The following is a 27,122-nucleotide window of genomic DNA, read 5'->3' on the forward strand; positions in this document are numbered from 1 at the left end:
ACACACTGAAACATTCCCATTTGCTCCGTGTGGGTTTCCCATGGTTAGGAGAAGAGTGGCCCAGAACAGAACAAGCCCAAAAGCTTGACTAGGAAGTTCCTCACGGTCCCGTTCACTCCCCCCACGTGACATCTAGGACACTGTGCTCCTTGTATCCTTGATACAAGAAGATCCACACTAAATGGCTAGTTCTGTAGATGAATCACTAAATTTTCTCTTTTTAGAAAACAGAATTATGTACATTATTAAAATATGACAAATTTGTTTTAAATTTACCTTTTCTTTGAATCAGGGCCCTAAGTTATCTACCTTCCCTGTGTCTGATGTTCCTTTAAATGCTTCTCTCAATAATTGCTTTTTTTTTTTTTTTTTTGGTACCAGGAATTGAACCCAGGAGCACTTAACCGCTGAGCCACATCCCCAGCCCTTTTTCCTATTTTATTTAGAGACAGGGCCTCACCGAGTTTAGAGCCTTGCTAAGTTGCTGAGGCTGGTATGAACTCACAATCCTCCTGCCTCAAGTCTCCCAAGCTGCTGTAAAGGCGTGTGCCACCACACCTGGAGCTGTTGTAGGGTTTTTTTGGGGGGTTCCGGGGATTGAATTAGAGGCACTCGACCACCGAGCCACATCCCCAGCCCTATTTTGTATTTTATTTAGAGACAGCATCTCACTGAGTTGCTGGGGTTCCCTGCTCCTCCCAAAGTTTGAGGCCACATTTGGATGGAGCCCATTCTCCTATGCTCTTGTGATCCTCCTGCCTCAGCCTCCTGAGCCGCTGGGATTATTACATGTGCCACCATGCCTGGCGCTGTTGTAGTTTTATGAGCAAAGTGCTCCAAGCCCCTTGGTTGCAGGTATGGTCCAATTCCAAAACAAAAACGAACATTCCAGTCTGCCAACCCTAAGGAAGACTATGAGCAATGATGGTGGTTACATCTTTGCCTGATGCCTGGGTCTTTCCTCATAGCGGAGATGTTTTAAAGACTTCAAAGTGGTCAGCTCCCTGTCTCTGGGGTCTTTTACTATGTCAATGCACATAGTGGGGCTTGCTGGAAATACCAGGGTACCTGCTCATGCAAGCCTGCCCCCCCAGGCCAGCCTCTACCTCGACCTGAGGCTGGCCCTCCTGCGCTGGTCAGTGGTTTACCCTATCCATTTTGGGGCTAAGCAGACAGACAGGGAATCTTAGGCCACAAAATCCAGCCTAGCTGATACCTCAGAAAAGCTACAGTGTCCAGCTGCTGTCTATAGGGGAATGACATGTCCTAATTTAGGGAAAGCGACCCAGGCATGTTGAAATACTGTCTGCACAAAGGGCACAGGGCCTTGACTTCGCGCCTCCGCCTGTGCTCTCTGGTGCTCTTCCCACCGCAGCACCGGCCTCAGCCCCGCACACGCCTGTCGGGCTCCAGCTTCAGAGGAGCTGGCGAACGGCAGAGGTCAGGAGGGCCAGACACAGGACACAGCACACAGCTTCCAGAGGCTGGGGCTCCCTGCTCCTCCCAAAGTTTGAGGCCACATTTGGATGGAGCCCATTCTCCTATGCTTTGTCTAGGTCCCCAGAGGGACAAATAACACCATTACAGATGCCACACAGACCTTGAGTTTTCACTCTTTTCCTCTGCCCAATCCTAGGGGTTGTGGCCACTCATGGAAAGAGACTCCAGAATATTGGAGAGCAGGAAAGGCACCTCCAATTTCACAGGTGGGGACAAAGCCCTAAAGAAGGGACTTCCTTCCAATCACTCAGTAAGTTATGGGGCAAAATGTGATTAAATTCTGTTTATTCCTCTGCTTATAGGCCACTGCTGTCCAGGCCCAGGCGATCCAGAGGGTTGGCCCAGAACAGGAATGGCCAGGAGATTTTGCTCTCATCACAATGATACAGTCTTTGCACAACGTGCCTGTCCTTGTGAGAGTCATCCTTGTGACCTATGCGAATTACAGTCACTCACTGCCATCCATGTAGCTAGATTCACCTCAGTAACGTCAGGAGCAACAGTGACATGAAAGGGGAGGTCGGGAAGAATGGGTTCAGATGGGAGGAGCTATTCAGTCCTATAGTCTCAGAGCCTAAATTCTCAAAACTGGAAGGAGCTATGCATTAATGTAGAAAGAAAAGTGGGAGACTGGCAACACGGACTCTGTATTGACATTTGGTTCTCAATAATAACATCCAAAATGCGTTCTGTTCTTATAGCATCAGGTGGAGGGTGTATGTTGCCGGAGTCTCTCTGGTGGTGGGAGAGACACGCTGATTTCTCTTGGGACCTATGTGCAGCCAGGTGGAGGGCTGCTGTACCTTGGCTCTGATAAGGGTCGGGGAGGCAATCCCAGCTAGCCTGCAAACACATGGGCAGAGTCCCTTGCCCCCAGCCCGCAAGAACACGGTTGTTGGTGGGGCCGGCGATGGCAGCTCCAGGAGAGTGGAGAGGAGGCTGGGATGTTACATTCTTGAGGCCTTCACAGGTACATGTCATCGAAGCCCGGCGGGGGGAGATGGTCTGGGTTCGGTCTGAAATGGAAAGAGGGGCTGGTGAGTTAGAGGGAGGGAGGGCCGAGGCCACACACCCCTCGCCTTCGTGCTCTCCAGAGAGGCTGGTGGCTGTGGAGTTGAAGAGCATGCACTTTACAGCCAGCAGCCTCCATTTCCATCCTGGCTCTCCTACGCTGGCTAAGTTAACCCAGCCCTGGGGTCTCAACTCTCACATCTATAGAGAGGACAGTACTCTCCACTGCCACAACGGCAGTGAGCTCCAGGCACATGTCGAACTGCACTACGTGTTAGTTCCTCCTGCACCCTGACAGCTCCCTGGAGAGAAGGGAGGCACAGAGGCACAGAGGGAAGGTAACTCCTGGAGGCTCCCGGAAGGCAGCGGGCAGGGCCTGGAGGAGAGCCCACACTCCTGGCAGCAGCAGCGGGGGTAGTGGCAATCCTGCTGGCGGCAATCCTGCAATGCTGAGCCGGGCTAAGCTGCCATGAGGTCGATTCTCAGCACACCTGAGCACATACTTACCCAGATGGGCTGGTCCCAATGGGCCCAAAGGGGTCAAAGCGAGCTCCTGGGGGCACAGCGCCTGGAGGAAGACGGTTTGGGAGGCCTGAAGATGGGTCAATAAGAGCTCTCGGGAAACCGGATCTCAGGGGATCCACAACCATGCCACCTCTCCGACACCTGAGGCAGAAAGGACAAAGGTAAGCAGCTGAGGAAGGGACCGCCCTTGGCACAGAGCCAGGAGGGCCAGAATGGACGAGGATGACTGGGAGGTCTACTCCAGGTGCCCCAGCAGGCCGTGCCAGTCAGAAGAAAGCAGGCAAAAGCAAGCCCACAGAGAGCACCTCTGCCCTGCGGAGGGGCTGGTGACAGTGCAGGAAGATGCGGAGGGCTCCCTATCCCTGCCTGTCTGTATCCCGGGGTCACCGTGATCGAAAGTGGGAGAACTCGCCAGTTGGTGCACAGCTGTCTGCACAGGCTCTGGGAGGCACTCCCCAAGGTCTAGGGCTAACCGGAGCATTGAGACGATTCACCAAGCTGGGTTTCCCGCCACATCCCTGAGAGCCACATGGCAATTTCTCACTGCCTGTGTGCTGCCCGAGTCCAGCTCCTGATGGCACCTGCCCTCGCGGAGTTCTGCAGACATGACCTCATGTGCTCAAATGAGGATGAATGAGCTGGTGCTCCTTAATCCTGCAGTCACATCTGAGTGGCACTGCAGAGTTCCATGATCTCCCTACTCTCCAGCAGCAGGATGACAAAGATGAAGGCACCTTTCTGTGAGGTTAAGAGCTAGTCTCAATCATGCAGAGGATGGAGCCTGGCTGGGGCGTGATAACTCTGCTGGGTGCAAGGCGACCCACACAGAATCTAACGGGGCCCAGAGACTTCCCTTCCGCATGGAGGTGCCATCTCCGTAGCCCTGAGCACCTAAGGTTTGGGCCCCGACGGTGCTTAACCCAGATCTGAAAGACCCTGTGTAGCTGGCATCCAAGGGAAGGCTACTGTCCCCCACCAGGTGCAGGGGACAGAGGGAGGACAGAAGAGCTGCCTGCTGGGCTTGCCCCATCCTCTCAGGCACTCAGGCCCTGCTGCAGCCCTGGGTGGGAGAGCACCCTAAGTGGCAGTGCCTTCTCAGCTGCCTGGCAGCAACTGCCTCCTTCACCCCGAAGGAGAGACTGATGAAAAGTTCTAAGATTAGAAGATGAGCTGGGGCTCAAAGCCACAAGAGCAACTGACGCTGCTGCCACCTCCCGAGTGGTACTCACCCAAAAGGGTCTAGGTCTTCTCCCCCGACAGCAAATGGGCCCAGGGGATCACACCTGAAACAAACAAGGGACAATTAGCGCAAGTCCCAGATCAGCCAGGTGCCTGGGCTCCCAGGGGCCTGACCCTGATGCTTTTGGGTCTGCAAATGCATTCCTAGCCCCAGGGGACAGGGGCGACACCTGCATAAGACCACAAGATGAGATATTTCAAAGTGGTCCCTGGCACAGATTGACACCAACCATTATCACAAGACCACTATGTGCGAAGAGCTGAACAAAAGCCGGCAACATGGAGGATCCCAGTTCATTTTTTTTCCCCCTTTTGCTATCCTGGGAATTGAACCCAAGGGTGCTTTACCATTGAACTACACCCCAAGCCTTTTGATTTTAAGACAGGGTCTCGGTAAGTTGCCCAATCTGGCCTTGAACTTGAGATATCCTCTTGCCCCAGCCTCCCAAATAATTGTGAAAAAGTGTGCACTGCCAAACCCAGCCAGGATCCTAGTTCTAGGTAAAGATATATTTTAACAGGGGCGACCTCCAGATACACTATTTTATCCACACCTTCTTCAAGTTTTTAAACTTTGTATAAAGAACCAAGAACTTTTACACCAGAAAAATATTGCTCAAAAACCAAACACTAAAATCACAAAGTTAAGACTGAAGAGCTTCCCAGGTGGAGAGAGAGGGCAGCACAGTCCCAAGCCACACACTGTGTCTCAGCCTTCTCTCCATCACCGCCCTTGCGTGGAGCTTCAGTGCCCCGTGTGCTGCGGGCCTGCTCTGCGCCCTCCCCACAGGAGAAGCACAGCCTACAAACCTCTCCCCTCTTCCTTGGAGGAAGCAAGGTACTGACTTCCTCCTTCCCTGAGAGTGCGTGATGAAGTGGAGCAGAAATGAGGGGACACTTTCTTAGAGCAACCCCGCAGCACCTCTACCCACACACAAAATGGCATCCCTCTTTCACTGTCATACATAGCTTCACATTCTTTGATCCAATAATTTTACACCTAGGTGTCCCCCTTGAGGAAGGAATAAGCATTCACGTTAAAATGCATCCATGAAGACCTCCATCAGGGAAACTGGAATCGGCCTCCCTAGGGACCAGTTAGGTCCAGCACCATCTATCCCTATATGCAGCCATGGAAACAAGAGAAACAATGTTCCCAGAATGCTTTAAAAATTATGTAGAAAATGCTCATGCTCGAGGCCCAAGTGTGGGGGGAGAGATCATCCAGAGCCCAGGGAACAACTGAGAAAAGTGCGTGGGGGCAGGGAGGGGACGACAGGTGTGAATAAAACTAGAGAGGAGCGTGCTGCAAGTGTGACCAGTGGCACTCGCTCTGGGGGTCAGGTTCTTCTTTGTATCTCCCATAAAGGATATGAAGATGAATGTAATAAAGCAAAAAAGGTTTAGTATTTTAAAATGCGTGCTTTGGAGGCTGCTCAGAGCCCTGGTGAGCAACACAAACCTGACGCTCTGGGGCCAGTGGGTTCCTGCCAGAACTGGAAAGCTGGCCAACGGCAGCTGATCTAAGCTTACAGGTAAGAAGCCACTAACTAGAGAAGAAATCCAAAATGCTTCTCCAGTCAGCTCCACCCAGAGGGCTGGAGAGGATACGGAAGTCTGGGTGGAACAGGGCCAGGATTCCAAGGAAAGGAACCCTTCCTGACCCAGGTTACTACCCCCCAGCCAGGGCTCATGGAGCCAGAAGTCATGGTTTCTGGTGGCCTCCAACATCATGGGCCTCTCTGAGGACAGGCCAGGTGGTGCCTGTGGGCAGCAAGCATCTTATCTAGCTCCACAAAGTGCCCCCTATAGGGCAGCGGACACAGGGCTCTGGGTGGTTGTTAAAATGCCTGGGGAAAGAGTCTGACTGTTCCTGAAATAGGAAGCCATTTTCATTTTTCTCTGACCACAGAGAATGAAAAACGCAGAAACAGAACAAGGAAGGCTGGAGGGGCAGCCACAAGGCCCACTGCAGCCATCTGCGCACTCAAAATTGTCACAGCATATTCTGTTCACAACAGTCTCACTGCAACACACGCACACTTCTGGGAACTCACGGTGCGTGTGCTTAGAACCCATTGGAAATAAATGGCACCCAGGATCCCTCTTCCTCTCCACAGCTCTTTTGGCCAAATCATGGTCCTAGGTGTGCTGATTGAGACTCTAGGGATTTAAGTTTTTTCTCTCTCTTTTTTTTTTTTTTTTTGTATATGGTCCTTGAGCTCAATCCCTGGCTCCACCATCCGGAAATCAACTGAAGGACAGAGGAAACTAGCCACTGAGGAATGGCGAGGTCCTCTGGGGCAGGATGTCCTGGCTGCCAAAGCGGCCCCTCTCCTCAGGGAGTGGGTGGGGGTGATCTGGAAGACACAGGATTCCCTCCCAAGGAGCAGCCCTTTTATATCAAAAGAATAAGCCTCCCTTGGGCATGAAAGTTCAGTTGAAAGGACTAAGGACTGGGAGCAAGAAGTATGTTCTGGACTTTGGGTTTGGCCAGCAGAAGCCTGTCACAAAACCTCTGTATTTTAAAATACAAAATCTAGCAGTGCACAGAGGCCGCCATGACAGTGAGCCTCGGTTTCTGGTTGGCGGGAAAGGCCTACGAGGATGGGCTAACAGCGGTCCTGCTATTTACTGTGAGCTTGTGTCAGATCCTGTGTTAGTTTTTTAAAATTTAGTTTCTGAAAGATGGATTGTTCAGATTCAGTTTTCTGAATAGGTAATGCATTCCCCAGTTTCAAAATTCATGAATAAAAAAGGATACAAAGGTTCATCATTTTGGGTCAGATGTTTTGAAATTCATAATTTTTCCCTGTATTTTGGAAAGGTCAGATGGGAATACCAACATATTTTGTTTATTACTTCTAAGAAGGGCCCTGTAACCAATATGCTAATATTTGTCCAAAATGAATGAATGAATATTCACATTTAAGTGGGATTACTGGAGATATAAAGAATTTCATCCACTTCAGGTTAGGTTTTGCCATCGGTAAGGGTTTTTTTTTTTATATTTATTTTTTAGTTTTTTAGGTGGACACAATATCTTTATTTTATATTATATGGTACTGAAAATTGAACTCAGTGCCTCATGCATGCTAGGTGAGCGCTCTACCACTGAGCCACAACCCCAACCCCATCAGTAAGTTTTGATACCAAGCAAAATAAACTGTTTTGATTTCAAAATTGTGGACAAGAGATTATGGATCTGTAATAACTAAAATTCTCCCTCTTACTCTTGTCCCCCAGCCCACCCAGACAATACCAGTTTCTTATATGTTCTTCCAAAGATACTCTGCATCTCTGCAAATATGCATCTCTGCTACTTTTGAAACAAACCAATGTGCCGAGTTCCCCGTACACATAGTCCCGTCCTCACTGCAGCCCTGACTGAACCTAGTTATTTTTCGTATTTTATACATGAAGCTCAGAGGGGCCAGGTTTCCTGCACAAGGCCACAGATACTAGTAAATGGCAGATAGGATTCACCCTTGAACTGCCCACCTCAAAAGCCCAAAATCTTTTAATGGGGTGTGTTGAGACTAGTTACCCTTCATGTAATTATTATTATGTTCAGATTTAGATTTAGCATTTTATTATTGGTTTTCCAATCGTTCCCTTTATACTCCCATTTCCTCTTTCTTGTAATTACTTCATTTTGTTTTTGACTATTTCTTTTTTTAAATTTTGTTTTAGTTGTAGATGGACACAATATCTTTATTTTGTTTACTTTTATGTGTGCTGAGGATCAAACCCAGGGCCTCACACATGCTAGGCGAGCACTCACCCACTGAGCCCCAGCCCCAGCCCCTTGTCTATTTCTTTTTTTGTGCAGTTCTTTTTTTTAGTGGTTTCTCAGAAAGATTTCAATATACATAACTTTTCACAGTATACTTAAAAATAACATCTTACCATTTCAAGTGGAATGCAGAAACTTCACCAGTGCACACGTCCTCCATTTGCCATCTCTATCTCACCGTTGTCATATACTATATTACTCTGAAAACCCTATCCCAGAATATCATTAATGTTTGCTTTCAACTATAAAACACACCTTAGAGAGCTCAAGAGAACATTCTATTATATCACCCAGTTATTTTCCGTTTCTATTGCTCTGGCTTTATTTCTGACGGCCTGTTTCCATCCAGTGCCATTTCTTTCTGTCTGAAGAGTTTCCCTTTACAATTCTTTTTGTTCTCATTTTCATTTCATTGAGACAATCTTAATATCCTTCAGAAATGAAGGCAAACTAGTCACAATGGATATCGAATTCTGGATTAACAATTCGCTTTTTCTCAACACTGTAAGAATATTGTTTTACTTTTTGTAATCTCCATGGTTTATGATAAGAAATTAATAATCAAATTCTTATTTCCTGTGAGTAATATACTGGTTTTCTCTAGTTGCGTTCAAGGTATTTGCCTTTACTTTTCCGCAGTCTGTGACATGTGACATCCTAGGCATGGACTTCTTCAGCTTTATCCTACTTATAATTTGCCAAGCTTTTAAGATCATTGGTTGATTTCCTTTGCTAAGCGGAGGTTGTCAGCCATGATTTTCTTTATGTATTTCTCTCTGCTGCACTCTTTCTGTGCTCCTTCTAGGACTCTAATGGCCCTAATGTGAGACCTTTTATAATCGTCTCACAGGTTTTCCCAGACTTTTAAAAATTTTTCTCTGTTGTTCAGTTCTTAGTTTTTACCGCTCTATCTTTAAATTAATAGACTCAAGTCAAATCGATTCATCCAATAATGGAGTAATTTTGTTGTATTTTTCAGTCCTAAAATGCCCACTTCATTCTTCTTTATATCTTCTATTTGCCTTTGTCTTTCTATCCATCATTCATTACAAGACTATGTACCTTCCCATCTTGTAGTATTTTTATAATAGCTGCTTTAAAGTCTTTGTCAAATAATTCTAACATGTGTGTCATCTTGGTATTGGCATCTGTTGACCGTCTTTTTGTGAGCTGAAATTTTCTTGGTTTTTTTTACGCCCAGTAATTTTGGACTTTATCCCAGACATGGTGAACATTTTGCTATGAAAGGAAGGGAGAATCTTGGTATTTTTATTTTAGCAGGCAATTAACCCAGTTGCATTTGGGCCCCAGCTTCTGGTTTCAACGTCAGTTCTGTTTTTAAAGCCTTTGTGGTACTACTAAGATCTGTGCCATGTATGTGCTATCGGGGGGTCAGTCGGGGACCTGGACGGTGGGCTCTCCTGAGGCTCTAGCCTGGAAGTGTTTGACACACTATTTCAGGAGCAGATCCGCTTATGGACAGTTTGCAAGGAAGGCCAGGAGTTCGTTCTGAGCGCTTTCCTCTCTGTTGTCTTTTGGTACTTTTCCAAGGGGATTTTTAAAAATTTTCAATGTGAATAATACAAAGTCCCCTTCCTTGACAGAACCCCCAGTGGCTTCCCACTGCCCCTGACCTTGGCCCCAAGGCTCTATGTAACTGGCCTGCGCCAACACCACTGTGGCACCTCCTCTCTCCACCCAATGGTGTACTGGGCTCCAGCCACTTGGATTTTCTCTTCCTTTGTTGAAAAACTAAAGCCATGATCATCATCTCTTCTGAAAGTGCTGACACACATGTCAGGAGGAGGAAACACTAAGGCTGAATCCGGCTCTAATGCTCACGAGCTGCATTGCTTTGGGCAAGCTGATCAACCTCTTGTGCTCAGTTTTCTTTTCTAGGAAATGAGGATAAGGATAGCAGCTGCCTCCCTGTCTTGTTATAAGGATTAAGAGAGACTACGTTTACATGTATTTTACACTTAATGTAACTCCTGGACACAGTTAGGACTCATTTAATATTAATCATGTTAGCATGTTAACTGTCACAATCTTATTGGATTCCTTCAGAGAAAAAAAATCTGGGGGTCCCAACCAGGTCGTTTTTCAAAACATTCTGATGGCTCCCAAGGATCACCCAAGGATCAAATCAGCCCCGCAGCACACACTGCCCCTGGGGTCGGGTCCTGTGTTTATTTGCCTTTTCTCCCTTCACATGCTGGCACAAGCAACCCCCACTCTGCCCGCCAACGTACAGACAAGATGGTTTCATGACTCCACTAGTACCCACTCTTCCCTTGGCCATAAAAGCCAATTTCCCCAATGTCATAACATTTTTATTGGTCTTTTAAAGTTTGGCTTAGGCATCATCTCTGTGAAGTCTTTCTTTCTATCCTGTCCCACTTCAGGCTAATTGCTCTTCTCTGAATTTAAGCACATCTCAGACATATTTCTGTCACTGTTTTTTAAAAAAGACTTACAGTCTGGACCAAAAAAGGCAATTAGCCCTAATTTAATGGAAACTCCTTGAAGGTTGGGCCATATCTCATCGTGTATTCCGTGCCTAGGGACACATGAGGGACACTTAAACAAAATGACTTGGGGAAAAAAACAAAGGCTTTAGTTAGCCTCAAGTTCCAATTCTGGCTTCACCAATTAACAGCTCTATGACCCCCTGGAAGTCACGAGATCTCCAAGGCCTAGTCTTTTCTTCCATAAAATACAGATAATATTGTCTATTTCTCAGGACTGTCACAGACATTAAAAGAGAATGTTTATTGCAGCACCCTGCCTGCTACATCACAAAGCAGTCAAGAAGTAGTGCCAATATTCTACTATTATTATAACACAACTTTCGGTTCTTACTGGCTGTGATGAAGCTAACTGTATAGGAACCTCAGCTCCCTTGCATGTAAAATGGAGCTCTTACTGATCTGATGGAGGTGTTGAGATATTAAATAAGAACATGTGGATGAAATGCCTAGCAGGTTGTTGAGAACAGGTAGTGCTCAATAATTAAACACGACATACAGAAATATTATTGAACTCACTTTGCTGTCCATGGGGAAGAACTATAAGGTTCAAGATTATTTGGCTCCAAGAGGAAAAGAAAGAGAGTAAAATTTAGGAATAAGTAATAATAGTTTCACAAGTAATAAAAATGAAAATTATTCAGGTGGCATAGGCAGAAGATATTCTTTTCAAAATATGCTACTGAATGAACTGGCTACCAATAGGGAAAACTATGAATTCTGTCCTGCACATAAAAATTTATTCTAAGTGGATTGAAGATCTAAAAAGGTAAAATGACAAACTTCTTAAAGAAAATATATGATATTTCTTAAACAAATCAAAACAATTACCAACTGTATAGGGAAAGACTGATAAGCTAGATTCTATTAAAAATCTAGAATGTTTTAATAAAAAACCCACCATGCACCGAGTAGAAAGACAAGCCACAGCGGGAAGGGAGATTCATAATATAAATATCTGGCAAAGTTAAGAATATATAAGGAATGCCTGCAAGTCATAAAATGCCAGGTGAACCAACAGAGAAAATGGACAAAAGATTGAATTATATCTTCACAAAAGAAGAAATCCAAATAACCAGCAAACCCAAACACAAATAAACAAACCTCCAAACAAACAAAAACTTCAAAAAGAAAAAAAAGACATCTGGCCTCTACTTTATCTTAGAAGCCTTTGGCTTTTTCCACTGTGTTGCCATCTGCATTGAGGGTGCAGAAGCCGGGGTGGGTGAGCAGCTAAGGCCTCAGCATGAACCAAAGCAGTAACGCCACCTAGTGGCCACATGCCTCCCTCACATCGCCCCCTCGCTTCCTGGACAGAGGAGTAAACATCAATTTTTTAAAAATTTCAATCTCAATTTTTGAGTACATGTCTTTTTAATATTGTATGATGACATGGGAAATATTGTATGCACACAGGACTTCTATTACATATAGTTATCTTGGAAAAAAAGTACTCATGCAGTTGTTTTTTACCTGAACTGCCCATTTGTGCAAGGAAAACCATTTCTACTAGGAAGAATGACAAACCATGATTACTTGACTTGGTAGTCAATATTTTCTCCAAAACAAAGTGTCCTGTTACTGGGCTGGGGTTGTGGCTCAGTGGTAGAGTGCTTGTCTAGCATGCACAAGACACTGGGTTCAATCTTCAGAACAACATTAAACAAACAAACAACAACAACAAAAACTAAACAAAATAAAGGTATTATGTCCACCTACAACTAAAAATATTTTTTTAAAAAGTATCCTGTTACTTCAAGGAAAACAAGGGACAGTATTTGCAGTCAATGATAAAATTCAAAACTTTAAGCAAAAAACAGTCAATTTGGAAATTTGTTTCCAACATGAGCTTGATGGCATTCTAGTATTCTGATGAGAATTACCAATGAAAGTGATTTTGGGATATTATAAAACAAAATGTATCATTCTTTTACCATATCTGTTAATCGATATTTTCCAAATGGCCAAATAACCTGATCTTCCAATATCGTGCATAGGGAGGGGATCCATTCAAAAAGCAGGATCCACAGTAGATTTTAATGTAACAGATGTATGCAAAGTTCACAGATATGGATTCAGATTCCACGTCACCAACCCTTCAAGAAACTATCAGTTATTAAGTTTTGTGTAATAGCAAAGAAGAATAGACACACAAAGAATATTTGAAAAAGTTATTAAACTACTCTTTTTTCCAATAAAATACCTGTGTAAAACTTTAACAAAAACTAGTCCCCTAAAGATTGAATTTCACAGGCACAAGCGAGAATCCAGCTGGGGTGTAGCTCAGGGGTAGAGCATGTGCTCAGAATGCAGGAGGGCCTGGGTTCTACCCCAGCATCAGTCAGACAGACAAACTGAATCTAGCTATCTTCTATTAAGTCAGATATTAAAGAAATTTTTTTTAAATGCAAAACTATATCACTCTTCTCACTAATTTTTTTTGTTTTGAAAAGATATTTTCATCAAAGTTTGTTATTTAGGCTAACATGGGTTGCTATTTTTAAATGCATGAGTAACTGGGTATTTTTAAAGTTTGAGTTGTGATTTCTAATGCAGTAAGTGTTGGTAGACATCCAATAAGAGCTCTTTGGGGGCTCCAGTAAGTTTTTGAGAGTGCAAGAGCATTCTTGAGACCAAAAAGTTTTCGATCCACCAATAAAGGGGGTACAACTCAAGGGTAAGGGAAGTATAAGAAAAAAAAAGTGACACACACACACACAGACACTATTTACAATAAGAAATTACAAATGCTTGAAATACCCCATAGAGGTCAGACAAAAGAAGAAAAATAATAATCAAATATCAGATACTAAAAAAGATATATTTAGCATTTTAGTAAATGGATTATAAATATTAAAAAGAAAATAGAACACAAACTCTTGGGAACATTCAAAAATCACATGTAAAGACTGAGATTAATAGTGAATTTAGAATCACATAAACAAGAGTTTTATATCTAAAAGTGTATTTTTAGTGAAGCTGGCTAAGCTCAGGAAAAACTGGTTTTTCAAAACAAGGGACTATGGGCTGGGGCTCAGTGGCAGAGTGCCTGCCTCGCACGTGAGAGGTCCTGGGTTTGATCCTCAGCACCACATAAAAATAAATAAATAAAAGATACTGTGTCCAACTACAACTAAGAAAATATTAGGAAAAAAAAAAAAAAAACAAGGGACAAGATTTGGGGCAGTTTCCTGACTATCTGAGGACAGATGAGCAAAGGGAAGTGGGTGAGACTTAAAATGACAAGAATAAAAAGTTAGGCTTAGATAGAAAAACCAAACCAAGTCCTTTCCTGATAGACAGTCTTTGCTCGTCTTTCCTAGAGCACTTGGGAGAGGGACAGACCTGCCATCAACGCTCAATTCCCCACTCCAGTGGCCCTTCCTCTCCAGCTGTACTTCTAACTCAGAAGCACCCAGCAACTAACAGCAGCAGGACACAAACCTAGTGGCAGACCAGGCTCCCTCGACAGGCTCCAGACACAGCGCACCCACACTCTGGAAGACAGACGTCTCTATCTAATGTTAGGGCAGACACCCGACTTGGGTGTGCATTTGGAGGTTTCCAGGTGTGAGACAGGTAGAATGTGGGTATGTCAGTGCATGGGGCAGGGATACACCTCGATGGCTGCTCAGGGTCTAAAAATTTTTACTTCAGGTCTAAAAATCTTCCCCCTCAACTGCTCTCTGGGGATTATTTTCTTAAATCTTGCCACCGTACTCTAATTAGATCACAGCCAGAGCACTTCATAGGGAGTGAGGACATCTGGAGGCCCAGCTCTGCCTCTTTATGAATGGCTGGTGACCTTAGGCAGGTCTTACTTCTGTTCCCTTCTGTGAAATAGGAGGTTACATCAGATACACCCTTCCCAACTTTTTCAATCACTCCTTATTGTTCTCCACTCTCACAAGAGGACTTAATATTTTCAAAGATTTTTGCCAAATAGGCTTATCTCCTATTACTTAAATAGAGGTATATAATTGCAAATCAGAGTAAAAAATCAATGGCAGTTCACATTTATCGAGTGCTTACAAGCCCCACAGGGAACTGTCCCTTCTACCCTGTCAACCCCAGCCTTACTACCTCAGCGTGGGCTCCAGACTGGGAAGTGCTCAGCTAGAGACTAAGGTCCCTGGTCTGTTGCCTTCTTCAAAGCAGAAGCCTGCAGTCTAATGCTGCCACCCTAACCTGCAGAGACCCTGGATGCGGCTCCCTCATGCAGCATGCTGTTTTGGAAAACTTCTAAGTTGTCGGAGAGGTCAAGACAAAATGAAACACAAGGAACACTGGAATGCATCCCCTTCCCAAAAGTCCTTCTACATCTTTGCATTTTGCCAAAAAGCCTGGCCCGGGCCCTGTACCAAGAGCTCTGGAATGAACAGCTGACTCAACGCCTGGGCAGTACCCTCGACTGCTGCACGCAAGCCCCAGAGAAATGACCCGGGGCAGACTCGGCTGTGCGCGGCCTCTGGAGAGGAGACCACGCAGCCTTCAGAACCACCTGCGTCTCCCTTTTCTGCCTGGATACACCAAGACTTGGACAGTTCTGTTGAACACTTGGAGGCCAGGGAGGCGGCAGAGCGGCCGGCTGGGAAGGATGGCCAGATCCTGCAGCAGAGGCACGGGCCACCTGTAGAGGACTGTACTCACCAGGGAGGCTGCCGGCTGGTGTGCGGATGGTGAGAGGGAATCCGGAGGGGGTCCACCTCTCTGGCTGTGGCAGGGGGGAACTCCCGATGGGGACTGCTCACACTAGCCTTGTCCCACTGCTCATGGATGGGTGAGATGATTCCAGACAGGATCCGAGACCGGAGCTCCTCACTGTTCTTGTAGGTCCTGCGGGAAGGAGATGAGGAGTCAGTAGCTTCTCGCAGTCCTCTGGCAACCCTGCATGCCGTGTTCTGGCAGCGGTGGCGGGGGCGGCGGCCGTGATGGCCCTTGGGCTGTCTGCAGCGGTGGGATCCGGCCGTCCGGGGGACCTGGGTGAGGGGGGCAACAGCCCGGCGCTGTCTCCGAGATTTGGGCCTAAGCTTCTTAGGCATCTGAGTTGCCCCTCCTCGCTTACCACCCCATTAGAAAGAGGTGAGGGTGTGGGGGCACAGGGCCTGGACTGGCTGCCTCTGCCTGCACCCCACCCCTCCTGCAGCCTCATTGTGTGTTCATCACCCCGTGTCATGGGAAGGGTCATGGAAGGGTGAACCAGTTCCTGATCTGGGCAGGCAGGGATCTGTGGGCTCAGGGTCCACTGCTGTCAGGAATGGGGGTCACTGGGAAGGCTGATTCTATCTTCTGTCCCTTCCTGCCTGGGGCTCCTTTTTCTGCCTGAGAGATAAGCAACGGGGTGGGGCTGAGGCGCTGGGACTCCAGTCTCCTGAGGTTTTACCACGAGCCACGGTCTGGGCCACAGGGCAAAGCACATAACTGAAATCACACAGAATGTGTTCCCTGAGCATACGGAGTCCCGTTAGCAATGCAACAAAAAGGAAGTCTTTAAATACAGGGACATTAAACAAAGCACACTTCTAGATAATCCAAGGATCAAAAAAGAAGACCTGAAAAAAATTATAACATACTGAATTAGAATGAGAACAACATATTAAAACATGTGGGGTCTAGCTAAGGACTGCTGAGAGGAAACGATCACATTCAGTGCATGCATCAGAAAACAGGAAAGGCTTCAGATCAATAACCAAAATTCTGACCTCAAGAACCTGGAAAACGGGCTGGGGAGATAGCTCAGTTGGTAGAGTGCTTGCCTTGCATGCACAAGGCCCTGGGTTCAATCCCCAGCACCACCACCCCTCCCACACACACAAAGAAGAACCTAGAAAAAGGAAAGAAAATTAAACCCAAAGCAAGCAGAGGTAAAGAAATAAGAAAGTAAGAAACCAGTAACATTGAAAACAGGAAAACAATAAGAGAAAATTAATGAAACAAAAAGCTGGTCCTTCAAAAAATGAATAACATCGACAAACTTCTATTAAAATTGACAAACATAAAAAAAGATAAGACACTAAGAATGAAATGGAATATTATAAAAGATCTGTAACCACTGAAAGGATAAGTGAATGCTAAGAAAAACTTAATCCAACAACTTAGAATAACTGATTCTTCCTAAACTATAACTAAAACATTTCTGAAATATATAATCTAAATAGTTCTCTTAGAGTAACTGAATTCATACTTAAGCAAGCCCTTCCCCCAAATCTTCAGTTGTAGATGATTACTTTTAAGTCTACAAGAATAAACACCAATTTTACTGTTGCTCCCAGAAAATATAAGAGGAGAGATGGTTTCCAAAGTCAGTTTATAAGTCAGTATTAGTCGAATATCAAAATCAGACAAAGCAGAAAAAAAAAAAATCCCTACAGACTAGCATCACCTATGAACTTAGAAGCAACCCCCCCCAAACAAAACATTAATCAACTAAATTCAAAAAATCTAAAAATTATATACCATAGAATTTATTCTAGGTATGCAAGGATAGTCTAATAATCACAAATTAATCCATGTAATCTACCATATCAATAAACTATAAAGTTCATATGATCATGTCTATTGTACAGAAAGAACAGTGGACACTAATTGATAGGATAGCTGGGTGTGGTGGCGCACGTCTGTAATCCCAGTGACTTGGGAGGCTGAGGCAGGAGGATCACAAGTTTAAGGCCAGCCTCAGCAACTTAGCAAGATCCTGTCTCAAAATAAAAATAAAAAAGGCTAGCGATGTGGTTCAGTGGTTAAACATGTCTGGGTTCAAACCCTGGTACCAAAAACAAACAAACAAACAAAACCCAACAAGATAAATCCATTCATGATTTAAAAAAAAAAAAAAAAACCTCAACAAATTAAGGAAGGAGGGAACTAAGAACAGAGGAAAACTTCCTCAGTTTAGTAAAGAGCATCAACAAAACACCCACAGCTACCAAGACACCTACTGGTGGAGAACTGAACACCTTGCCCCTAGTGTTGGGAACAAGGGAAGATGTTCTCTCACCAACTTGTGTACCATAATACAGGCACTTCAATAAGGCAAGAAAAAGAAGACACCTAAAGATTAGAAAGTGAGGAATAAAACAGTCTCTATTTGCCTATGACATAACAGTCTACCTTGAAATTCCCAACAAAATCTACCAGAAAAATTGCAAATTAAAACCTTTATAAGACACCACTGCACATCTGTCAGAATAATCACATATAACCAATGCTGGCAAAGATGCAAAGATGTGCATCACGCGCATACCAGTGGTGGGTACAAAATGGAACAGACACTCTGGAACAAAGATTTTGACTATCTCTTATAAAACTAAACATGAGATTATCATTGTTCTCTTGGGCATTTATCCCAGAGAAACGAAACTTACCACCACCCATAAGCTTGGGCAGGAATGTTCACAGCACTTCTATCTGTAATAGCCCAAAGCTGGAAACCATCCAGGTGTCCTTTAACCAACAGATGGTTAAGTTATGGCACATTCACACCATGAAATACTGCTCAGCAAACAGCATGAACAAATATTAATGTACATACGACTCAGATGGACCACAAGGATATTATGTTGAGAAAAGCCAATCTCAAAAGATTACACGTTATGTAATTCCATTTATAAACGTCAAAATGTTTGAAATGACAAAAATTCTAGAAATGAGAACAAATACCCAGGGGGTTAGAAAGCTAAGGTTGGGGGTAGGTATAGCTATAAAAGAGCATCAGCAGAGATCCTTGTGGTGATGAAAGTGTTTGGCTTCACTGCATCTAGTTAACAACCTGTGAGTGACACTGCAGGATACTTCTGGAAGACGGAGCATATCACTGAGTAAAATGTAAAATAGCTACAAGGGTCTACTAAGAACAGAGGAAAACTTCCTCAGTTTAGTAAAGAGCATCAAGAGTTTCTTAGAACTGCACATTAAGTCCACAATGATCTCAAAACAAAAAGTTTAATTAAAAATCATTATTATTATTGTACAGCTTTAAAGTGACTTGGGGACACAAGGTTAGGCCGGAGTTTCAGGCTTCTCCAGCACAGGAGGCCGGCGAGGGCAGGCGAGGAGCTGGGCGGAGGCCGGCCTGGGTCCTCCGGCCACAGCAGCTCGGCTCTTGCCAAAGCCAAGCCTGAAGAGCCTCACCGAGGAGAGCTCCACCAGCAGGAAGTGCACAGGCTGCGATGGCTGCGCAGGTCTGGGAGCCGGTGGCCCATGCCCCCCCCCCCCGCGAAAAACAGGGCTCGGGCTCCACACGGGGAACCTGGGCCACTCTGCGGCTTCTGGGGATAAAGCTCACTGCTCTCTTTCCATCAGAGGAGCTGTGGGACTCCGTAGAGGCTGTGTCCCTCCAGGTAGGTGTGTGTCAGTAGAACTTGGGCCTGACAGAAGAACGGCCAAGTCCCGGATTGGGTTTTGGTGGTGGCAAAAGACCACCCATCATCCCGTCTGACGGAGAAAAGGCGTGGCAGAAAGGACCCAAGTAGGCCGACACTCCTTCGCAAGTCCCAGCGACACTCCTTCGCAAGTCCCAGCGTACCCATGGAGGGGCACAACAGGGTCCTACCAAGAGGAGAGGAGCCGGTTGCAGTGACCAGGGGAGGGCCAGATGGAGGAAGGAGGCGGAGCAGCTGCGGCTGAAGCTGAGGGGAAGGGCTGGACGGTGGTGAGGTCTCCATGGAGACGATTCCTGGAGATGGAGAGTTTTTCATTTGCATATTCCTAGAGCTGGCCCAGACTGGCACTCCATGGCTGCTCCCCCTGTTCTCAGCACACCGCTCTGGCAGTGCTACTGCGGCTCTTACTCCACGGTAATCAAACAGGAAAACAGAACAAGACAAAACATCCTCCCCCACACACACAAACCCCAGGAACGAGCGTATTTAGAAAACAAACGGAGATTTAATGCCAACTCTCCCTGGGCTTGCAGGGTATATTCGAGGCTCTAATGAGCGTGAGCGGCCTGGACAGCTCCTGGGTTCTCCCATTGGTTTTGTCAATCTCTCTCCCAGTGGAATTATAGAATGAAGTCAAGAAAGAGACCACATTCCAAATGGCCTTCTCTTAGCATCAAGGGGACCAGGGGTCAAGCATGTGCATCACCCAGGAGAGCAGCTCTCTGCAAGGCCAGGGCCTGGCCCTTCCTTGTCTATTTAGAATGACAACAGACACAGACTTGCCCTCCAGGCAGCCTCTGACAGTGGGGAAGAAAAACTCCAAGAAGCTAATCAGAAAATCCTCAGGAAATCCTACAAGACTTTAAAACACCCATCATGGTGGCCAGGGGAGGTTTCTCTGAGGAACTGACATTTGAATTAGAGGGACCAATGAATAGATAGGAGTTGGCCGACCGAGGTTGGGAAGAACGCTCTAGGCAAAGGGGTCTGAAGAGGGCAGAAGGGAAGCGGCAGGTGGCTCAGACGGACAGGTAGGGGAAGGAGAGTGAGAGAAGGCTGGGGGTGGGGGGGGTGGACCTCAGGCTTCAAGGCCCATTAAGGATTTTGTTCTTTATTCTGGAGCTATGGATATTCACTGATGGGTTTTATTTTTAACAACTAAAACTATTTTTTTCTTACTGTGGTAAAATACACATAAAATTTACCATCTTAACCACTTTCAAGTGGACAGTTCAGCGACAGGAAGGACACTTGCACTGTTGTCCAACCATCACCACTGCCCCTCTCTAGAACATCTTCATTTTCCCAAACTGAAACTTCACACCCTTTTTTGACAGTAATCCACATTTGACAGTATTTTAATTTTCCAAAACTCCAAAAATCTGTTAACATTTATGTAAGTTTTATTCAAGAGGTAATATTTAAGAAGAGGTGAATTCTAAAAGAAAAATTTACCAGTTAACCACCCTACAGTAAAAGGTAGAAGTGGATGCCACTTATGACACATAAATAAATCCCACCTTAACATTTCTGAATAAAGCTGTAATCACTTCTCTGTCATTTAACTTTTGATATTTAATAAGGCTATGTGAATCGTGTTCAGAAACTTTGAGAACACACACAAACTTCAAATAGAAGTACCACCTAGGATTTTAACTTCAGGCTGAGTGCCTAGGATCTACAACTTAAGACTGCATATTACTATACGATTTCAATTTGAATCACCTTCACTATGTTCACCAAAATTATTTTAAAAAATAATTAGATCAGGGCTGAGGTTGTGGCTCAGCCACAGAGCCCTTGCCTAGCACATGCGAGGCCCTGGGTTTGATCGTCAGCACCACATAAGAATAAATAAATAAAATAAAGGTATTGTGTCCAACTACAACTAAAAAATAAATGTTTTTTAAAAAAATAGATCAATGGTAATCAAACAGGAAAACAGAACAAGACAAAACATCCTCCCACACACACACAAACCCCAGGAACGAGTAAGCGTATTTAGAAAACAAACGGAGATTTAACGCCAACTCTCCCTGGTGTTATAACTCAAATTATACTTCTAAATATTTAACATGGTAGATTCAAAACTAAATATTCAATGCCCCAGTTTTAAATTTTCTTTCAATATAATCCACGTTAATAACAAATCTTAAGAGCACTATCTGAAAATAAATCAGCTTTTTTCTAAAACTTAACGTTACATTACAGATTGCATTCTGTTCCATAATTCTGATAATCTTTTTAGGTAATGAAACAAGATCTTAAGATGATTCATTTCTTGGGAAATCTTAATGGCAGTCACTCAATAAATTCAGTCATTTTTGAAGTCACAAACACTCAAAACTGTTGTTGGTAATGACCAAGTTTCTGGGGTCTTTTTTTTGTGTGTGTGTGTGTGTGTGTGGTTATTGCTTTAGTTGGCAATATCTAAATTTAAGACAAAGAACATCTCCCATTAAGCCTTCCATGAAATATTACAAAATTCATACAGAAGATAGACTCATAGAGGCTAGCTATAAAGCTAGTGTTTTAAATAACTCATCCTTGAAATGGGTGCAATGTTTAGAGGATTTTGCTCTAAAATATACGCCCCTACTTTTCAATGTTCCCATTCAATAGGAGATTTGAGAAGCTTAACAGTTTTGCTATAAAAACTCACTATTCTTAACAAATCAAAACGTAAAAGGAAACCAATAAAGGACATATTTTTCACAGTTCACAATAAGTAAAAGTGCACTAAGTGTTTAAAAACTACATGTGACTATTTGGCATAGGTCATCTTTTAAAGGCTCTTGGAGGATCCCTGACATTACTTATTGTGGTCATGACTGTTTGATTATTAGCAACTCCTGGTAGCTGTGGATTGATAAGTCCCTGGACATTGCTTCTACCAGCATATGAAAGTTGGTGTTCCCTCGATTCAGGGCCAGTTTGAAGGCCATTTGCCACTGATCCAAATGTACCTGTACCTGTTACTATTCATGGAATCAGTCTTCTGTTCACTGTGAGCCCCTCTGTTCTGCGGTCCTTGATAATCTGGGCTGGGCTCACTGAAATTTGACACTTCTGAATAAACCATACAAATTCTCCAATTTTCTGAAGTTCGCTGCCCCTCCCAGTACAAAGCATCAGACATCCTTTCCACATGGATGTGTATCCCGGGTCCACAGACACTATCCCCTGGCTGAAGGAGACCCCCCATCTCAGCCCACACGGAACAGTGACGCTGCCTGTTTTATCTGCTGCTTTGCGCGATCTCACTTTAAGGCTGTCTTGGGTTATCTCCAGGAAAATAAAGATGACATTTAAGTTTTTCAGTCCGGGGTTAATATCTTTTATAAAAAGAGGTGGGCTGTTGACCCCACTCATACAGAGCAGTGAGCGGGGACAAGGCTTCCTACCTTCTCAGGTCTGGGGCAAGGGTGGAGGGACAACTGGGGCTGGGGTGGCCCAAAGAGAATTGTTGGGTTTTACGGTGAATTTAGTTTCTGAGGAACTGTCATTCTGCTTTTCACATCCCCTTCCCACACAGGGGTTCAAGTTTCTCCATGTTCCCTCTCTTGCTTCACAGCAGTCGACCTAATGGGCGTGAGGTGGTGTCCCTGGACGCTTTTAACTAAGATTTATAATCATGATCTAATCAATTTTTTTAAAAAGACTGGTCCTACTGCCGTGTGGGAAAGCCACTAAGGGTGGGTAAGCAGGAGGGACGTACATAAAGGACCTGCTCAGAATCTGCATGGAAGAGGGGAGAGACAAAGAGCAGGTGGCCTGAATGATGCGGGTGGGTGGTGTGGAAGTCTGAGGAGTGAGTCCAAGGTGGTTACTGCTGACTAAACAAATCAACACAACAGGGGTCGTGGGCAATTCCTAGTTCAGTTAATCTTTGATGATGGTGAATTTATAGTGATGCAAAGCTTCCTCCAGAATCCTGAGGTCAAAAAGGATGGGGAAAAAGTTGTTCCTAAAATGGAATAACTTCAGTACACTGATTTAAAAAAAACAACAAATATTAATCTAAGTTTTGAACATAATACTTTTGACTGCATACATTCTCGATGGGAAACAGTCAAAGAACAAAAAGAACTGGGAAGAAGTCACATCTGGATCTGTACTTAGTAGGCTTACTCTTGGTAGACAGTGGTAGGCAGTTTAGAAACTGCAAATTTTGGATCAAGTGAATGAGTAAATAAATTGATGCTGTTGGGAATCAGAGTTCTTGCTACAGGAGAAGGGAAATATAAGTTTGGAATAAGAGAAGAATCGTGTGATGTTAGATTTAAAACAGAGTTATCAGTTTGAACTCAAAATCTAATGAAAAAATGATTCCTGGGCTCTATTCACTCAAAGGGCCCAGAAGCTGTGACACCTTCATATTAATGAGCATGCCTGAGGCCCAGACTTTGGTTTTTAAATACTATTCTCCACTAAGAGAAATTAAGGCTCTCAGGGGAATGGCTGATTCCCAGCCATAGGCAAGGCAAGCACAAGGTACACTTAGAACATCATATTCTGCCAGAAAGTAGAAAATGCTCAAGGATGTTGTCAAAAGGATAATGGAGGCAGCTTGCAGGGACTCCCACTCTGGGACAACTTAAACATTCAAAGACTGATAAAAAAGAATCCAAATCCACCAGTCCATACTGACATTTAATAAACTAAAAATAATGGGGCAGGAAAAAAAATGGTAACTAAAAATGTAGAAAAAAAAAAGATAGACATAGAAAATGACTATTTTACAATCATCTCTGTAATAACGGATGCAGGCAAAAATCATATATAGATGTTGAATCACTGGGCAAAAGACCATCAGGAAACAGAACATCCATAGGCTGCTATCAGGATCCCAGATTATTTATTAAACACAGATGCCCTATGGCACAGAAATCTGGTGGACACTGTCTTCACACATGATCAAATTTAAGAACACCAATGATAAGATAGACTGGGTCCCGGATGTGAAGCAGTGAGGAGGATGCGGCTCACCTGTGAACTGTTGTTCTCAGCAATGTTCAACCTGAATCTAACGATGCAGAAACAACTGGATGAAGCCAATCATATGGAAACGATCTGCACATTTTGCACAACCAATCTTGAGTCTTCACAACTGTCAACATGAGGGCTGGGGGTAGGTATGTCTCAGTCTTAGTGCACTTGCCTGGCATGTGCGAGACTCTGTGATTCAATCCCCAGCACCGCAAAAAAACAAACAAGTTATATACATACATTTTGTGTGTGTGTGTGTGTGTGTGTGTGTGTGTGTGTCTTGAAAAGCAACAAAGGGAAAGTCTAGGAAACTGCTGGAATAAAGGGAAGTAAAGAGACATGAAAATGCAAGGTATGATTTGGGGATGGATGGATATGGGAAAACTAAAGGAGCAGCTACACAGGACGCTGTTGGGATGACTGTGGGAATCTGATCTTGGGCTGAGTATTAAATGACAGCATTGTGTCAGTGCTGCACTTCCAAGTGTGAAGACAGTATTAAGGTCAGGTCAGAGGATGCCCTGTAAGAACAAGGAGATGCACGCTGCAGTGTGCAGGGATAAAAGTTCATGACATCTGCAAATCATTCTCAGATGGTTCAAGAACAACAAAAAAATTTAAGAAAAGTAAGCAAAAGTGGCAAGACATTAAAAATTGGTGAATCTAAGTGATGGGCAATTGGGTGTTCACTGAGTACTGTTGCAAACCATTTCTTCTGTGGTGCTGCACATTTCAAAATAAAAAAGTTTAGGATTTAGAATGAGAAAACAAGCCACAGTCTGGGAGAAAATATTTGCAAAACACTTGTCATATAAAAGACTGTTAACCAAAGTATACAATGAACTTCTAAAACGACCCATTTAAAAAGTGAGCAAAGGATCTGCACAGATACTACATTAAAGAAGAAATATGAACAGCAAATAAGCATAAGCAAAGAAACTTCCCAACATGTCTCTAAGAAACTGAAAATTAAACAATGAGATACCACCGTTAGACTGGCCTAAATCTAAAACACTGACAAATCAGACGCTGGCAAGGGTGCAGAATGACATGAGCTCCCACCTTCATTCCTGGGGGGATGCAATGGTGCAGCCACTTTGGAAGACAGTTTGCATGGAATCATATTCCAGCTGCACGACCTTCTGAAAAGGCAAAACTATGGAGACAGTAAAAAGACCAGTGGTTGCCAGGGACTGAGGGAGGGGAAGGAACACGCAGAACACAGGGTTTTTATGGAAGGGAAACTACTCCACGTGATACTGCAGTGGTGGTGACAAGGCATTACACACCTGCCCAAACCCTCAGAATGTGTAACACCAAGAGTGAGCCCTCATGTGGACGCCATGATGTGGGATCATGATCTATCACATAGGTTCACTGACTATAATGGAGGCATTGTTCTGGTCCCAAAAGAAGAGGGGGCAGGCCCAGCGTCTGTGGAGTGGGGGTTCACGGGAACTCTGATCAGGCACAGGTCCTGCAGGAAGCCTACTCCCGACTGAGCCAATGGCCTGGCCCCACCTTTACTCTGGAGCCACTGAGCACTGTGGACTCCTGACTGCATCATTTTATTTCATGGGGCATTTCCTACGTGAATCCTGCCTTTAACAGAAACAAAAAGCAAACAAAAAAACAGAAAAGAGAGTTGAGAAGTGTTTGTGCCAAGGAGTGAAAAATTTTGTTAATCTCCCTTGAATCTCTGGACACCAAAACCTCATTCTTTATTTCTTGCCATTGGTTCTCAGTTTGGAAAAAAGACATCATTTAGAAGTACCTGTGGAAGTCACGCAGGTCTTCTGCACTGATATAATCATCCAAGTTCAGGGTCAAGTCTGCCACCTGCTGCGAGCCATATTCCTAGAAAAGTGAAATAGAAAATGAGAGACGAGGTATTTCTGGGCTAATGAGTGCATGGGTGGGAATAACAGCATACAACCTAAAAAATACAGATGTTCAAAGAGACACTGATGAGGACTCTTTGTAATACATGACACAGTCTTCTAATGCTTAGGGACTTCCTTGATATAGAAATACTGCCTTTCCAAGGCCAGACAATCTGTTTCCCAGGTTCTTTTGCAGACAGGATGCAGGTATGTAATTTTCTGGTTTGCAACTAAGAACCTTGTCTGATACGAGATCTAAATGTTCGTCAACAGGGAAAGGATAATGGAATACTATGTAGAAGTTAAAGCAAATGAGGTATACCTATGTGTGCTCCCAGGTGAAGGCCTCCAAAACAGAGTGAGAAAAGCAAAGGGCAGCAAATCACATTCTGCAGGATACCTTACAACACACGGACCACAAGACAAAACTTAACAAAAAGCAAGCTACTGCCCTCGTGGTGCTTCAGTAGCAGATCACTGACATTAAAGTAAAGCACCAGTAAGGACACAATCACAAGCTGGCACGAAAATAAAATGATGAAGTAGAGAAGCAGGATTTAGATTTTTCTGGCAGGTGGGGTGGGTAGTAGGAATGTATTTCTGAGTAAGTGACAAAAGAGGGGGGGGAGTCAGGCAGACTGAAGAGAAGGCGGAGGCTGCGTATGTGCGTGAGGTGGCAGATGGGAGAGGGTGGGGATTACAGCACAAGAAACATCAAGTGTACAGGGTGGGGATTACAGCACAAGAAACATCAAGTGTACAGGTTCCAAGGCAGCAAGAACGCTGCTCGCTTACAAAGCTAAAAGCAGCCCACTGGGGCTACAACAGCCTTTCTTCCTGCATTGTCCCTGAATGGCTTGTCTTGATTTCTTTAACCTGTGGAGAGAAGTCCCTCCTTTATAATCAAGACAGCGACCATCTTTGTGCACAAAGCATTTCTATGTTTAGGGTTCTCACCTCAGGATAAAGCTCTTGAAGTAGGGTCACTGGGCAAAGGCTTCAGGGACACTTACAGCTCTGCAGTCACTGTTAAATGGGTTTTAGAACAGCCACCCCAATACCCACTGCCATCCACAGACCCCACAGGTCTGAGACTCACCAGCACATTGATGATCATGCTGGTCTCCATGGTGATGGCTTTCACAAGGAGCTTCCTGGAGCCGTCCTTGGACTCATACCGGAGGACATACAGGTCTTTACTGTTGTTCCACCCAGCTGGCAGCAGCTCTGACTTCTTATCACTGGGACCTGGCTGAGAAGACATCGGGAT

At 44.5% G+C, this 27,122-nt stretch overlaps 1 protein-coding gene and 1 pseudogene across 2 annotated transcripts in view; both read right to left on the minus strand.

Annotated features, from left to right (window-relative positions):
* Positions 1-2,128: 2,128 nt before the first annotated feature.
* Positions 2,129-27,122, minus strand: part of Psmf1 (proteasome inhibitor subunit 1) — a 31,309-nt gene continuing 6,315 nt past the window's right edge. Inside the window, exons 2-7 of one of the 2 annotated variants that reach the window (XM_027954089.2) lie at positions 26,952-27,104; positions 25,744-25,826; positions 15,250-15,435; positions 4,266-4,319; positions 3,019-3,177; positions 2,129-2,516 (exon numbers count right to left, since the gene is read on the minus strand). In XM_027954089.2, the coding sequence (XP_027809890.2) occupies positions 2,465-2,516; positions 3,019-3,177; positions 4,266-4,319; positions 15,250-15,435; positions 25,744-25,826; positions 26,952-27,104 (687 nt within the window). In that variant the 3' untranslated portion in view covers positions 2,129-2,464. The remainder of the gene's footprint in view (positions 2,517-3,018; positions 3,178-4,265; positions 4,320-15,249; positions 15,436-25,743; positions 25,827-26,951; positions 27,105-27,122) is intronic. The other variant, XM_027954095.2, reaches the window with a different exon arrangement.
* On the minus strand, positions 19,779-25,729 carry LOC139704766 (SOSS complex subunit B2 pseudogene; annotated as a pseudogene).

The sequence above is a fragment of the Marmota flaviventris genome, chromosome 2 (genome assembly GCF_047511675.1).
Source record: "Marmota flaviventris isolate mMarFla1 chromosome 2, mMarFla1.hap1, whole genome shotgun sequence".
NCBI classification, from domain to species: Eukaryota; Metazoa; Chordata; class Mammalia; order Rodentia; family Sciuridae; genus Marmota; species Marmota flaviventris.